The 16,734-nt window shown below is 37.8% G+C and overlaps 1 protein-coding gene across 1 annotated transcript; it reads right to left on the bottom strand.

The window, feature by feature from the left end:
- Positions 1-881: 881 nt before the first annotated feature.
- Positions 882-7,333, bottom strand: LOC127423812 (adenosine receptor A1-like). Its single transcript, XM_051668431.1, has 2 exons — positions 6,285-7,333; positions 882-2,090 (listed from the first exon to the last, which is right to left on the bottom strand). The coding sequence occupies exons 1-2, from the start codon at positions 6,740-6,742 to the stop codon at positions 1,418-1,420; spliced, it is 1,131 nt and encodes a 376-aa protein (XP_051524391.1). The 5' UTR covers positions 6,743-7,333; the 3' UTR covers positions 882-1,417.
- Between the last annotated feature and the right edge of the window lie 9,401 nt (positions 7,334-16,734).

Genomic DNA, 16,734 nt, shown 5'->3' with positions numbered 1-16,734 from the left:
CTAAAGGTAAGTAAAAACATTGTGCCAGATGAATAAGCCCATTGTTCCCATTAACTCTGAACTACATGTATGAGTGATTGTAATTCCATAACTCTTTGTTTAACAATTATGAACATAGTATATTTTGATAGAGTGCATTATATTGCTATGTACAGATTAGATACATGTTCATTTTTTATGTCATTAGGTGGAGACCTGGTTATACATACACTGTCATTTCTTAAAGGGATAGCTCAGCCAAAAATTTTCTCATCATTTATTAACCCTCAATCCATCCCAGATGTATATGACTTTCTTTCTTTCATTGTTTTGGAATGAGGGTTAGTAAATAGTGACACAATTTTCATTTTTGGGTGAACTATTCCTTTAATAGAAATTGAAATAGAGTTCTGTGAAGTATGTTTTGCCAGTAGTGTATCATACCCATGCCAGTCTTTATTTTCTGCTTGTTTTAAAATGAATAATTACTATATTATGAAAAAAGTATAGCTGAATACTGCTATAATGCTAAAAGAAAACACAAACACAAATCTTTTTTTTTTTTTTTTTTAAACCCTGAATACTTCCAAATGGTAGAGTATTAATGCATTGCCAGTGCAGTAATGCATTGCTTCAGTGAATCTTCATTTTCTCTGACAGGTTCAGTTTTTTTTTTTGTATGTGTGTGTGTGTGTGTGTGTGTGTGACATGCACTCACATAAACACCCCCCCCCCCCCCCCCGACACACACACACACACACACACACACACACACACACACACACATACATACACACAATTTTGCTTAAAGGCAAGAATACCTTACAACTTTGAGTAAAATCCAGTTTCATCTGTCTGCAAATATCCAAAGCTACAAGCAGAATATCCAAAAAAACCTGAGAGTGTACTGCACTTTGATGTCTGTACTGCATACATTAAAAAAAAGAAACAGTTACTGGTGATGGAACGTTTCCATTTTAACCATAATAATAATGTTTTCTATTAGATGCAATACTGCACATTTGTTTGCAATTTTGGATTGTGGATCTTTAATATTTCACAATATTTTTATAATTTGTATACTTATTGTCCACTTAGGCAATATTCTGTATTGCCTCAAAGCTTAAAACCAAAAAAGTCAAAGAGTCTCCTAGTAAACATCTGAAATGTTCTTCATGGCTGCTTCATTAAGCGAGATTTCCTGCACTTAATATGTATCATATCTTAATATGATTTGACTAACTTATTTGGTCTCTTGTATTCCTGTGTTTTTGAAGCAATGCTGTCTCATAATTCCAATAAATGGACACTTTTCAACTACAACATTCTGTGATGTTGCTCTGATTTACATTCAATGGAGAAAAACCAAGACTTGACAGCATTGGACATCCAGCCAATAGAATCCATTTGACCTCCTCAGAGAGTGCTGAAATGTCAGTCAAACATTCTGTTCGAAAGGAGCTTCTGGAGGAGCAGCAGCTGCAATGTAGTGGTTGTTATCCAACCTTTCGCTTGGATGACTCTCAGGGGGAGGAGCTTCCTTGCAGCAGAAGTACTGCTTCCAGATCGTCTGGAACGTGGTACGAAACTTCTTGATGCGGAAAGCATAAACGATGGGGTTGACGGCGGAGTTTCCATGCGTGAGTAGAATGGCAATGTAAATGAGGAACATGGGCTTCTCGCACCCTGGACAGAAGAGTGTAATGCAGTTTAGGATGTGAAGAGGAAGCCAGCTTACAGCAAATAGGAATAGGACTAGTGCCAGAGACTTTGCCAGCTTCAGTTCTTTGTTGTAATACTTGTTGGGTTCGGCATGGCTTGTCACCTTCTTATTCAACTGCTTGTGGATCATGTAGAAGATTTCAGAGTAAATGATGACCATGAGAAGCAGAGGGGGCAGCACCCAACCAAAGAAGTTGAAGTAGACCATATACTCCATGCTGATGACATTCTCGAACTGACAGGTGATAAGGTCGAGTGAGCTGTTTTTATGTTGCAGGTTATTTAAATTATTCCAGCCCAGCATGGGAGTCAAGCCAACTATGAAGGCCACCGTCCAGCACACAAATACTGCTATTCCAGCTCGTCTTGAAGTGACCACACGCTTATAACTGCAAGACAGAAGAAATGCAGGAAAGGAGGTTTTCATCGCAGGTCATGGATTTTAAATGCCATGCCATTATATGGATAATTATTAACACCATTGCAGCATCATTTGGATCTTAAATAAAGATATATCTCCACAGTATCCATTATTCAAGTAAACTCAGCAAAAATAGGAATGTCCTCTCACTTTCAACTGCTTTTATTTTCAGCAAAATTAACATGTGTAAATATTTGTATGAACATAAAAAGATTCAACAACTAAGACATAAACTGAACAAGTTTCACAGACATGTGACTAACAGAAATGGAATAATTTGTCCCTGAACAAAGGGGTGGCCAAAATCAAAAGTAACAGTCAGTATCTGCTGTGGCCACCAGATGCACAGAGGCCAACCGCGACTCGTCAGTGAAGAGCACTTTTTGCCAGTCCCGTCTGGTCCAGCGAAGGTGGGTTTGTGCCCATAGGCGACGCTGTTGCCAAAGATGTCTGGTAAGGACCTGCCTTACAACAGGCCTTCAAGCCCTCAGTCCAGCCTCTCTCAGCCTATTGCAGACAATCTGAGCACTGATGGAGGGATTGTGCGTTCCTGGTGTAACTCGGGCAGTTGTTGTTGCCATCCTCGGATGTACCAATCCTGTTCATGTGTTGTTACACGTGGTCTGCCACTGCAAAGACGATCAGCTGTCCTTCCTGTCTCCCTGTAGCACTGTCTTTGGTGTCTCACAGTACAGACATTGCAATTTATTGCCCTGGCCACATCTGCAGTCTTCATGCCTCCATGCAGCATGCCTAAGGCATGTTCACGCAGATGAGCAGGGACCCTGGGCATCTTTCTTTTGGTGTTTTTCAGAGTCAGTAGAAAGGCCTCTTTAGTGTCCTAAGTTTTTTTAACTGTGACCTTAATTGCTTACCGTCTGTAAGCTGTTAGTGTCATAATGACCGTTCTACAGGTGCATGTTCATTAATTGTTTATGGTTCATTGAACAAGCATAGAAAACATCGTTTACACCCTCTACAATAAAGATCTGTAAAGTTATTTAGATTTTTACAAAATTATCTTTAAAATACAGTGTCTTGAAAAAGGGACGTTTCTTTTTTTGCTGAGTTTAAATAAAAGGATAATTCTCTGGATGATTAATAGGGCACAAACATAAAATAGTAACTACTCAGCAAAGCAAAGCATCTGATTCAATGTTGTTGCATTGTGCCTTTTGATTTATTAATTATAATCATATTAACAGAATCATGGTGACCTTGCAAAGCTATTCTTGAAATCAAGTCTTAAGGCTGAAAATGGCCAAGGCACAACACACAATACTTCCATGTTCTTTCATCTGCAGTCTAACCTGAATCAGAGCCAAGTAGTAACAAAGCATCAGAAAGATTGCTTAAGTTGAGGCTGTGCCCCCACCAAATAGAGTTGCTTCTTCTCTGAGATGCCATCTTTCATTGTAGATCCTAGGACTCTCTCCAAAAAGCCTGTCTTTTGTGTGACTGATTTCAGAACAAGGTACCTGTGATTTAATGACAGGCCTTGAAGTCTCTTGAGTTGCAGTTTTTTTTTTATTAGATTTTTTTGTTTTCTTTGGAATTATATTATACAGTATATGTCCAGTATGTACCTTCATTGGCAATGCTAAATAGTGCAAATTGGGAGATAAAGATGGTACAGCTGTAATTATTATTATTATTATTTTTATAAGATGTTAAATGATAAATGTTATTTCCACCTCATTATTCATATTTTATATCATTTATGATCTGTGTGTAGCCCAAAGCCTTAGGCTATTACTGTATGTTTCCACTTACACATTATAGCTCAAAGAAAGTGGTGTTTGCTTATTTTTGCTATCATTAAATATGCAGTTTTCTGCTCTGAAGGACTAATCTAAAATAATACAGAAGTATGTCTGTGTCTGGAAAGTTGTAATGCTATAATGCATTATTCTGCATTTCATACAGTAGAAGAGCCATATGCATTATTGAACAGATAAACATCAAATAAACACTTAAAGGGTTAGTTCACCCAAAAAAGAAAATTCTCTTATCATTTACTCACCCTCGTGGCATCTAAGATGTGTATGACTTTCTTTCTTCTACGGAACAGGAATGAAGATTTTTTGAAGAATATCTCAGCTCTGTTCTGTTTTTCCTCACAATGCAAATGCATGGAGACCAGAAATCAGAAGGTCAAAAAAGCAGATAATCTAGTGTTTTTTATCAGTGTCTTCAGATGCGATCCAATTGTTTTGGATGAGAACAGACCAAAACATTTCTCCTTTTTCACTGTAAATCTTGACAGCAGTCTCCTTGGTGATCATGATTTCAAGCTTGATTACACCTCCTATAGTGCCATCTAGTGCTCTGCTCATGCATCAAGCACTGGGAAGTGTAATCAAGCTTGAAATCATGATCATAATTTGTGACTGCAATGGCAAGATGTACAGTGAAAAAAGGGAGTTATAATTTGTTCTGTTCTCACCCCAAACCAACTGGATCACTTCAGAAGACATTGATTAAACTACTGGAGTTGAATTGATTAATGTTGTCTTTATCTGCTTTTTGGAGTTTCAAAGGTCTAACCACCATTCACATGCATTGAAATGACCTTCACAGCTGATGGTCTAAAAATATTTGTTGTGTTTTACAGAAGACAGAAATGTATACACATCTGGAATGGCATAAGAGGTGAATAAATTATAAGAGAATTTTAATTTTTGGGTAAACTATCACTTTAAGGAATGGATTTGTTTTTACCTGTGCTCTACAACTTGAAAATCTGAATAGGTAGATAACTCTGACCACATAGGTTTAATCAATTTTAGTTCTGAATTAGACATTTGTTTTCCAATTGTTTGTAGATCTCTCTGATTTTAATTAAAGTGTATTCAATGATTGAGATTTCTGGAGCAGAGTTCTCTCTCTAATCATCCTTCCGGTATATAATGCTTTTCACTTGAATAAAGTCACCATCACACAAACCTGACTATTCAAGCAGCAAGAAAGAAACAACCCAGAAGTAGCTATGTTTTATACAAAAAAAGCATCTTTAAAAATGGAATGGCTTTTAAATAGCTGAGTGGGGGACAGAGAGTAACCCTTTGCAGTCAAGTCTCAGAATATAAGGTAGCAGAACTCAAAAGCAGGTAGTGTTATGATGTTGGAATATTTGAATATTTCTTTTGTTATTATATATTTTTTTAATGATACTTAGGCAGTAAATTTAGATGGTTCATTGAATAATACAAATGAGAAACAAACTGCAACATCAAAAAGGGACCAAAATGGATAAAAATAAATAAATAAATAAATAAACGAGCAATTATAGCTTACTGAAAATGTCAAGGAAAAGGAAAACGTGACATCACGTTTAGATCCTTTGATATACTGCTTAATGTTAGTGACATTCTCTGAAGTGTGATGTACAGTAGTGCGTTTATGGCGAGCTTTGCAAATAGTGCACACATGGATGTACAGTAAGCAATATGGAAATGCATGAGTCCAGTTATGTCATCATAGGCCATGTGCATGTGGCTATAGTCCCAAAATTATCTTTAGTCATAATTAAGCAAATAAACAGCATGCTGCTTTAAAGCAGTCTGGCCAGCTATAGTGGCTAATATGCATTAATTAACATAATTTGATTAGTGTGTCATCAGAGCTTTAATTTTGATTATTTGACCATGAAACATCTTTATAAAAAACATAAAGGCCAAATCACACGTGAATGAATATAATGTATACGGTGTGTGTGTGTGTGTGTGTGTGTGTGTGTGTGTGTGTGTGTGTGTGTGTGTGTGTGTGTGTGTGTACAGGTTTAACCTTGTGGGGACCAAATGTCCCTACAATTATAGTAAAACCTTAGATCACCTATATTGAGGGGACCAGCCAGTGATCCCCACGAGGGAAATGGCTTAGTAAACATAGCCAACTAAACGATATATATATATATATATATATATATATATATATATATATATATATATATATATATATATATATATATTATTATTATTATTATTATTATTATTATTATTATTATTATTTATTTTTTTATTTTTTTATGTAAAAATGCAAAAAAAGGTTTCTGTTAGGGGTAGGGTTAGGGATATAAATTATCGTTAGAGCTGGATAAAATCCCCACGTTGATATAAAACAAAACGGGTGTATGTGTGTGTTGAGGGAATGATCAAATTACCTGGTTGGGATCTTAACCCTAAGGTATCGGTCAATGGCTATAGCGAGCAAGGCGAGGATAGAACTTTGGGTCAAAACCAGCACAGTGCAAGCCACCAGCAGGCAGCTGTAGAAGTGAGTCTGAAGTCCGATACTAATAGTTATCGCCAGTGGTATGACCAGCGCTCCTACTGCGATGTCCGCGAGCGCCAGAGAAACAATGAAACAAAACGTCGTATCTCTCAGAGATTTGTTAATTTTGACTGCCCAAACCACCATCACGTTTCCTATGACCGATGATACAGCGATCACCACTTCCATGCCCATATAGAGGGCTTTGGCCGCGGAGAGGTCTTCGGGCATTCTTCCACTTCCACGACGAGAATCGATAAGATGGTGAATATCCACGCGACAGCTGGATTTTGCGTGAAAGTGATGTGTAAATTGATTAACTGCTATCCAGAGAAAAAATCCCCCCATTAAAGCGATTGCCCCATCAAAAGAGTAGCTGTATTCCACACATGCCTATTTACAGTGGAACATTTACGAACACGGGCAGAATAAATTCCACAAAAATTCACAAGTGTCTTCCATTGAAATACAGTTTCTTGTGTGGTACAACGCCTCTTACATCCACCTGCGCTCGTGCAAGGCTCGTGCGCGCATCACTTATTCATCCAAACAACGTAATAATAATAAAAAAAATGTGTTTGTCACCTATAACTCTCAGGCAGTTCTCTGGATGTCCAAACAGTGGGAAAAGAAACAAAAGAACGCACCATATTTGTTTCTGGATAAGCGAAACAAGATAGCCTAATTGTCCAGCGCGCGGTGATTCCTTTCCAACACTCTCGTGAGCTATGCGGTGCCCCAGAATAACTGTCGATGGGTTGATCCCTTTGTCCCACCCATTCTCGCCCACGTACCGATTTAAAGCACTTTTTTGGAGGAAAATAAATCCAACTAACCCGTCTGATCTGGTTCCCCGTCGCGGCGAGAACGTGAAACTAGTCGTTCTGTTTCCCTTTGATAGAAGGGGTTAAAGACGAACCTCACCATCCCAAACACGGCGCTATCTATTTTGGTGCCCACCACGACCCTTTCTCTTCCCCCCACGTTTGTATTCGTCTAATTACAAGGGTGACACAGAATGATGCGCGATGACGCTCAAGATAACGAGAGAGCCAGACCGTGCCACTGTTAATAGTGTAATATTTGTGCGCACCATAATACATATGAGACACCACTGCACCCATGAGAGTGGAGGGGAGTAGGTGACAGTGCTTGGTGAACAGTGACTAATTTAAACACTCTAACGATGCGCTATGGAAGATATGAAATATAGCCTATAGTGAAATATAATTTCAATATACATTTCAACATAACTAATGGTTTTAATAATCACATGGCTGTAATGTGTTAACTGAGACTCTAGTTTAAAAATAAAACCACCACATGATCCAATTATCTAACACATGAAGTCAGTCCAGTAAAAGTGACCTACAATGAAGTGTAGCAAGGTCCTTCTGATGTTAAGTTAAAAATAAGTTAAACAATTTAATAACCTATGACAAGACTGTGGCTTATGTGTTTTGGCAATGGGGTTCAGTGTCTTCAATCCATTGTTGTTGAAAACCTTATTTCATCATAATGAAGTCTTCCTCTATCTGTCATGCTCTGGCCAAAGCCCTCTCAGTGCTTCCAATCATGGTCCCATGTTCACATGGAGTGTGAGCTCAGAGACAAAGCACATGCCCCTCCACATTAGATGCAGGTATAGGTTGAAGTGATATAGCAAGTAGAAAAATTCATGGCATGAGAAAGATGGCTGCACCGCAGTGCCTGTCTCATTTCCATAAAATACATTTCTGGATGATCCATCAAGTGCTGAGTCATCCATACACTTCACACAGAATTCCGGCATTAGATTTTCCCTTATTCTTTAAAAAAAAATTTTTTATCCCCTTTCTCCCAATTTGGAATGCCCAATTCCCACTACTTAGTAGGTCCTCATGGTGGCACGGTTACTCACCTCAATCCAGGTGGAGGACAAGTCTCAGTTGCCTCCATTTCTGAGACCATCAATCTGCACATCTTATCACGTGGCTAGTTGTGCATGACATCACGGAGACTCCCAGCATGTGGAGGCTCGTGCTGCTCTCCGCGATCCACACACAACTTACCATGCGCCCCACTGAGCGCAAGAACCACTAATCGCGACCACAAGGAGGTTACCCCATGTGACTCTACCCTCCCTAGCAACCAGGCCAATTTGGTTGCTTAGGAGACCTGGCTGGAGTCACTCAGCACACCCTGGATTCGAACTCGTTACTCAAGGGGTGATAGTCAGAGTTAACACTCGTTTAGCTACCCAGGCACCGATTTTTCCTTATTCTAAGGATTTCTGTGGTTTCTCATCTTGAAGATGGTGAGAATCTCTCATGAAAAGACATACATAATTTACGAGTTGGCTATTTCGTATGGTCTCGCACGATGTTGTTTGCATAAACTCGTACGACTTCATCACGTGCAAATTCCCGGATGTCTAATGCGGAAGTAAGCGCAAGTTCCGCACGAGGCGTTAAGGACATACTTATTAATATTATGCCCTTACCCAAACCCCTTATATAAAATTAACCAATCAGTAGAGTGTGTAAATGTGAGAGAAAGCTGTTGTGTGTGACGGAAGCAAGTAATTGTCGCGTATTAGACAGAAATGATGTCCAGCGGTGTCATTGGCTGTAGTGAAAGTCATAGGGATTGAAACGATTGCAGTAGCATTATATCATACGAATTAGCCAACTTTAGAAAAGTCGTATGAATCCTGACGTTTTCGCTGTGAGAGTGTGTTGGGTAGACCAGAACTGTACTTTCATTTTAGAAGTATTTTTATTAAGAAAGAATACACACACACACACACTGTGGCAGGGCGGAGGGCGGGGCCTGGTCATGATTCTGCACACCCGGCCCCTAATTAGGCTGATTAAGCCTGAGAGGGATAAGGCCGACCGGAGACGGCAGTGCGAGAAAGAGAGAGAGAGTTACGGACAGCTGTCCAACACCTGTGTGTGTTTGTCTTTTTGGTTAAGTTTATCATTAAACCTTTATTTATATTGTTAAGCCGGTTCTTGCCTCCTCCTTTCCATTTCATTGTCTCACACACACACTCACACACACACACACACACACACACACACACACACACACACCAGATATGAAAACAGTACATTTTCTTTGTCATCTCTGCCAGTGTGCCATGGCTGTAAATTTGGACTCATGTCTAAAGGTTCTACATCACTCCAATGTGCTGTATGGCACAACATCAATTGTAAGATCAATGCAGTAACTAATTATTCATCAACACTCCTCTAAAATGAAGATTTGCTGAGTCACGTTGGCCATGAACATCTGTAATACAGAGAACCTATCCATGCTCTAGATTCAGGTTTAGTTTGCCTGGGAATTGTTCCATGGGCTATAGATGCCAGACAGCTTTTTTTTACACAGTGAACGGTTGCCACTGAGATATTAAAATTCCAGCTTAGCACCATGAAGATGTGACAGAATCAATGGAACCCATCTCACTCAAGGACCAACAAGAAATTAGAAATCAACATACAATCAAATGAAAGCAGACTGCTTAGGATTTTAGGGATGGTGATGTTGTTTGTTTTGTTTTCCATGCAGGTTAATGATGGAAAATTTGTCTCGCTCTTATCAGAGCTGTGTCCACTGTTTGTTGGATTAGAACTAATGTCAGGAGATCATAAATCAAGGGGGTGAGAGGTCAGAATGAAGCTGGGTGTGCAAATCACATGGTGGCATATATGGAAGGGTGATGGTATTATTTGCTAATCACAAGGCATTAAAGAACAGAGGTTAAAGGGGTCATGTCACAAGGAATCATTTTTTCTTGATCTTTTGCGAGAAAAGATTTCAGTATACTATGAAAACATACTGTAACTTTCAGATCTCAAAACTTCCTACCCAGTTCAAAAACAAAACACAAAATTAAACAGCAAAAACAACTTTTGCAATTTTGTAACATGACAAAAATAAATGCATCAACACCTGATGGGCTACATTTAAATGTCATTGAAGCCAATTGATTGATCATAAACTTGTACGACTTCATCACATGCAAATTCCCGAATGTCTAATGCGGAAGTAAGCGCGAGTTCTGCGCACGAGGCATTAAGGACATACTTATTGATATTATGCCCTTAATCATAAGAGTGGTCTTTTCCATAAGTGATTTCTTGAGGTATTAGACTTGAATTGCTCATATCTCAAAATAGTATGGATTTTTAAATACATTTGCAATAAAAAGTTTGAGAAACCTTTTTATTTCTTGGATTTGTGCATTCATTACTAACAGAACTGTGGTCTGCTAAGTTACAGTAGTAGACAAACACAATCTGCCCATGCGAATGACACTCAAACAATTGTAGTTCTTGTCAATACTGAACAAATACTGAACAAACTGTTCAAACATTTACCTTCCTGCTGACCAGTTCTTCTCAGATAAAGGAAACAGTAAACATCTCCCCAGCTGACTGATGGTAAAGTACACAATCCCAAAGACTAATGACGAAGACAACAATGCCTGGTGAGAATCTGGCTCTTTTCTGGGGAATAAAAAAAGATTGTTTTACAATGACTTTCTGTTTATTCGTACTGTCAAATGAAGCAGAACTCTGTATCACATTTTAACTTGGCATTTAACTTGGCACAATCTTGGCATGAATATTTCCTTAACTCCTTAATTGCAAGTATTCCTTTTCTGCCCTTGGTGGTTTTGGGAGGCAGGGATTGAATGTGGTCCATGAAATGAAATACAGCTCAAAATGTGATGTGGAAAGCACTTTTGCGACTGCAAGGCCATTTCTCTGAATCATTTGTATAGATTCTTTAATGGCCAAGTCATTTTGTGTCCAGTTCCTTCTCATCTACAGTATGCACATGTCTAAAATCTCTGACGCTCACAATCAGTGCAATTCTGAGATTTGTTGTAGTAATTAGTTAGACATAGAGATGTGCAGCTCTCTCTTTTTCTATCTTTCTTGCTTGCAATCACTGTCTGAGGAACATGTTTGAGAGTTCACAGTTTGAGAGTAGCACTTTACCCGAAATAGTATTTGCTCATTCAGCTTAATGACCCACTCAGAGGGTCTGCACTTCTGGGCTTTCTTAGGCAAACATCTGTGCTTTGAACAGCAGCAGTTGACATTAGTAAACTCACACTGACGGGTTCCATGACCTGGTTCCATTTATAAGACACCTTTCATAACAAAAAGCTTATTCACACTAACCATCACCATGTTATGTAACCAAGCAATCAAGTATGGAGACCTTTTGTGAATGCATATTTTGGTTGTTTAGGATATGATTTTTGGCTTTGTAGTACAGTAATCATCAGAATCATACCCTTTTTTGGAAACTGTACAAATACTAGTCAGTATTATCTAGTCAGTATAAGCCTTTAAACCAACATGTTTGAGGCTTAAAGCCATAAGCAAACAATGCCAGTTTTATCCCCCTTTCACCTTGGCAGTGCCATAGACAATTGGGGAATTTTCCCACAGTGACTGACATCAAGGAAAGCTCTGCTTGTATGATGAGTTGACACATGGCAGTGAGTATAAATTATAGTTTAATTACACATTCCATTTTTTGCAGCTTTTGAAAGTGAAGCCTCTGTGAAGAGCATGACCTCTTGAAAAGCTGCCAGCTCTCATCTCCACTGGCATGGATAGAGGGACTGTCAGCTCTCGCTACACGGAGTGAGAGCAGCTTGTCATCACGCTCCTAGATTTTTAAAACTAGAAATATCAGCAGATGGTTCCACAGCAAGCCTGCTGGTGGATAGAAAATTAGATTGCTGAATTTTTCAGTTGAAACAAAGGGGAAAAGAGGAGTGTTTGGACATGTTTTTGAAGAGAACATATTCTTGCCTGCATTGTTGGAGTCAGCCTCAAAGAGCATTTAAAGTGTTTCTGAAGTACCTTTTCGAAAAATTCCTGTCTTTTTCCCCCAAGTTTCATTTCAAAACTGCACCTCTGTGAGGTAACCATTGCTTATTTTCTACCTTAGCACAGCAGATGCTTAGCGCCAAGGGATGGACAGTTATAAGCCTTAGCTAAACCAAATGTATATACAATTTAAAGGGATAGTTCACCAAAAAATTTAAATTCTCCCATAATTTACACACCCTCATGCCATCCCAGATGTGTATGACTTTCTTTCTTCTGCTGAACACACACACACAAAAAAAAAGATTTTTAGGAGAATATCTCAGCTCTGTATGTCCATACAATGCAAGTGAATGGTGATCAGTCATTGTAGTTCCAAAAATCACTTAAAGGAAACATAAAAGTAATCCATAAGATGCATGTAGTTAAATCCATATCTTCAGAAGCGATATAATAGGTATGGGTGAGAAACATATCAAAATGTAAGTCCTTTTTTTACTCTAAATGTCCACTTTCACTTTCACATTTACATCTGAAAGACACATGTAGTTCCTGTTTAGTTTCATTTTCACATTTGAAAGTGAATGTGAAAGTGGAGATTTAGAGTAAAAAAAGGACTTAAATATTGTTCTGTTTCTCACCCACACCTATCATATCGCTTCTGAAGATACAGATTTAATCACTGGAGTCATATGAATTACTTTTATGTTTGCTTTATGTGATTTTTGGAGCTACAAAAGTCTGATCAACATTCACTTGCATTGTATGGACCTACAGATCTGAGATATTCTTCTAAATATCTAGATATCTTCATTTGTGTTCTGCAGAAGAAAGAAAGTCATACACATCTGGAGTGGCATGAGGGTGAGTGAATGATGAGAATTTATTTTATTTTATTTATTTTTTTTATTTTTTATTTTTTATTTATTTATTTATTTATTTATTTATTTTTGGGTGAGCTATCCCTTTAAGCCACATGTCCTGGCATATGCAGGCAATATAGGCAACATTTTTTTGAGCAGCACTTGCATCAGCTACCACAGCTCTCAGACACACTACATATGTCCCACATTCACAGCAGTTTTTTGGAATTGTTTCTTCTACTGCCCGCCTTTCTCAGTGTAAATGATTTGTGTCCTAGGAGGTACAGTAACTTTTTCCAAGCAGCTCTTTATGCAATACTCCCCTCCCTGCCACTACAAGCAAAAGTTTGCATTATAGAGACCGGGGCTAGTTGTCACATTTTTTACTCTAGTGAATATTTCTCAGGATAGGTTTGTTTTTTAAAGTCAATTTCTGTATAGCCACATACCTTAGTCTTGGCTACAAAAAAGCTTTTGAACATTTCTACAGTTATTTATTTAAAAAACGATTTAACACACGTGTTCAATTGAACACACTTTGACCTTTTGTGACAACTTGCCCCAATATATATTTGGTATATTGGCACAATGGAACTTGCCATTAAACCGATGTAAGTTTCATGTGATCATTGCATGTCCACTTGTCACCCAACCACCATCATCACAAAAACAAAATCTATGCCTCTCCTTAAATCTTCACCCTCTTACAAAAAATCCAAAGTTCTGACAAACTTGACACAAATTTGCGGCAAATTCCCACTCATTATTTTCACATGAAATAAGCTTGCGATTGGCCACATATGTTTGCCAGAGGTTTGCAGCTTTTCACCGGTAGTGGTAAACCTGCAGCAAACCTTTGGCAAATTGAAAAGTTTGCCGCAAAGCTCATTTGCATGTGAAAATAATGAGTGGTGAATTTGTGGCTCGATTTTTGTCCGCACTATAAGACTATTTCAGGCTTTCGAGCGAAATGTTAACCATAAAAAAATTAGAGGCACACAACAGTTCATAATACAACAAAAAAGGAAGGGTAATATACAAAAAATTTTAAACATTGTTTTAGCCAACAAATATTGTAATTGATAAATTGTATAATTGTATGACATTTAAAATACATTTGACACCCTCCACCGATAAAAATGTAACAACATGCCCCGACCAGACGTTTATGAATAATACCTTTGTCCTAAGAACACATTTAAAACTTTCAGTAAAAATCTGCCTTCATAATATAGTAGTCCCTTGCCTGAATGTTTGCCAGTGTGATTTTATTTTCTTTGCTTGTTTGCCCAAGAGCTATAACAAAAATTTAATGGTACTGAAAGCTTAGTTTTGAGGATAGAATTAACTATTCACTACTAAAAAGATTATATTTTAAGAGGGTTTGAACTATGTGTTTGAAATCAAAATACAAAACCTCTGTTAGAGAAAACACATATTTGCGCATTTGGACTTTCGACTCGAAATCTTATCATTTCTGTCTGAGCTACAGCCTTTGTGACAACTAGCCCTGGTTTCCCCTATACATATGTGATACTTAAAGTGGGGCAATATAGGCTGTGAGTTGTGATGAACTGGATTAGATGAAGCCATCACTGCAAATACCTTTAGGGTGTAAATGTTACTTTAATTAAATTTCACTAATAATGTATTTATTTACTTTTTAGCTTGTTTGTTTGTATTTAATTTGCTTTTTGTGTTGTTTTATTTTCCTCACTAGTCAATTGAAATTTCAGTTAGCACTCTGTTCTAAATGGCTAATTTTCCACTTCATTCTGCCCATACAATGAAGCTGGATGGCATGTTTTTTTTTTTTAATTTTATTATTTTTTTTTTTTTTTTTTTACTATTACTGCACCCGAAATGAGGATTTCATTTGTGGGATACATAGAATTCAAGGTTGGAGGTCTATAAGAGAGCCATGTTTTTCTGAGCAGCACAAAGAGAGACTGAGTGATGCTGTAGGCCGTCATGCAAAGCTTTGTTATCATGTACCATTCACCAAGCAGGATTATTGCCTTAAGGTCTCTTCCTTTAATGTTACCTCCTGTACTCTTATTTCTTCTTTCATGTCTTTCTCTCTTACTAACACATTCACACACATTTGGAGACATTCAACTACTCAGACAATTCGTGAAAATCAGATGCTCATTAAACATCAGCTTAAATACATATTAAAATTGCAGAAATAATGTTATAAAATAAATGTTTTAAATATGAAATTATGATTATTAAAACATGAAATTACTATAATAAAAAAAAAATGAAATTTAAAATATGAAAGTCAGTTTGTTTCACAAAATTTTATGCCCTCAGAATACAAAACATGACACACAAGTCACAATTACTGCTTTTACATTGTGATACTTTTGGGTGCTTTTTTAAGTTTTAATGACAAACACCAGTGTATGAAAATCAGCGATCATAGCATTTTTTACAAATATCTCCTGCTTTTAGGAGAACTATACCTTGTTTGTGCAATTCCTTTTGTAATGTTTCAGCACCTGCATTTACATCATATCTCCTGTCTGCTGCTGCATATACTGAAGTTATTAGGTGTACCTAGAATCTCTAGGGTAGCTCTGAGACAGACACTTAAAGGAATAGTTCACCCAAAAATGAAAAATTGCTGATAATTTACTCACCCTCAGGCCATCCAAGATGTATCTGTGTTTCTTTCTTCATCAAAACAGAATTTAAGACTTTTAGGATTTCATTTCAGGTCTCCTTCTCTAAACAATGCAAGTGAATGTCCTCCATTTTTTGACGGTCCAAAATGCATATTTAGGGTGCATCAAAATAATCCACACGACTCCAGTCGACAAATAAAGTTCTTCTGAACGCAAACAATTGATTATTTTTTAGAAACAAAACAATACTTATATACTTTTTAACTACAAATGTTCGCTTCCGTACATCTCTGTGACGTGCACTCATGAGAGGGATGACGTAAGCTCGCTGGTAAAGTCACGCATCACGTGGAGGAGGAGTCAGGAAGCGTGTCGTTTATTTTTTTTGTGTTTTTCTTTTTTTATTATTATTTGGAAAAGATTTTTAAAAATGTTATATTGTTTTTAAATTGTTTTGGACTGTTTTGGTTTGTGAACAGCACAAGTTTCTCTTGTAAACAATGACGCGTTTCCTGACTCCTCCTCCACGTGACGCGTGGCCTTACCAACGAGCTTACATCATCCCTCTCATGAGCGCACATCACAGAGATGTACAGAAGCGAACATTTGTAGTCTTTTAATAGAGTTCGGGGATGTTGTCAGAGGCACGAGAGGCACAATTTTGCGCACTGCAAGGACATTCATTACTCATTATCCTGCGTGCCAGGCAGTTTGCAGTCAAATAATTTGTTTTATTAGCGATAAAATCTAATCAAACTGTACAGAATGGGAACAACGTAACAAAGGTGTTCTGGCTGCTTAAGAAACTTGTTAGTGGAAGAAGAATGGCTAAGGTGATGAGAAATGCCAGGTGCAGAACTGTGCACTTCCCCCTCAGTTGCTGGCCTCATGTGGAGTCTTTTCACAGAGGCAGATGCGTAAAGTAGCACTCTCAGAAGTGGACTCAGCATCAGCAGGACATTCAGCAGGGAGGAGGCTATTATTAGAGAGAGTGAGATACACAACAA

This window comes from Myxocyprinus asiaticus, chromosome 33, assembly GCF_019703515.2.
Source record: "Myxocyprinus asiaticus isolate MX2 ecotype Aquarium Trade chromosome 33, UBuf_Myxa_2, whole genome shotgun sequence".
NCBI lineage: Eukaryota > Metazoa > Chordata > Actinopteri > Cypriniformes > Catostomidae > Myxocyprinus > Myxocyprinus asiaticus.
Note: the sequence above shows the minus strand (reverse complement) of the source record. Positions and strands in the feature narration are given on the sequence as shown.

Coding starts and splice junctions, on each gene's coding strand:
- LOC127423812 (XM_051668431.1), bottom strand. CDS start 6,742: ATGGGGGGATTTTTTCTCTGGATAGCAGTTAATCAATTTACACATCAC. Junction 2,091..6,284: donor AGGGTTAAGATCCCAACCAG/GTAATTTGATCA, acceptor TCTGTCTTGCAG/TTATAAGCGTGTGGTCACTT.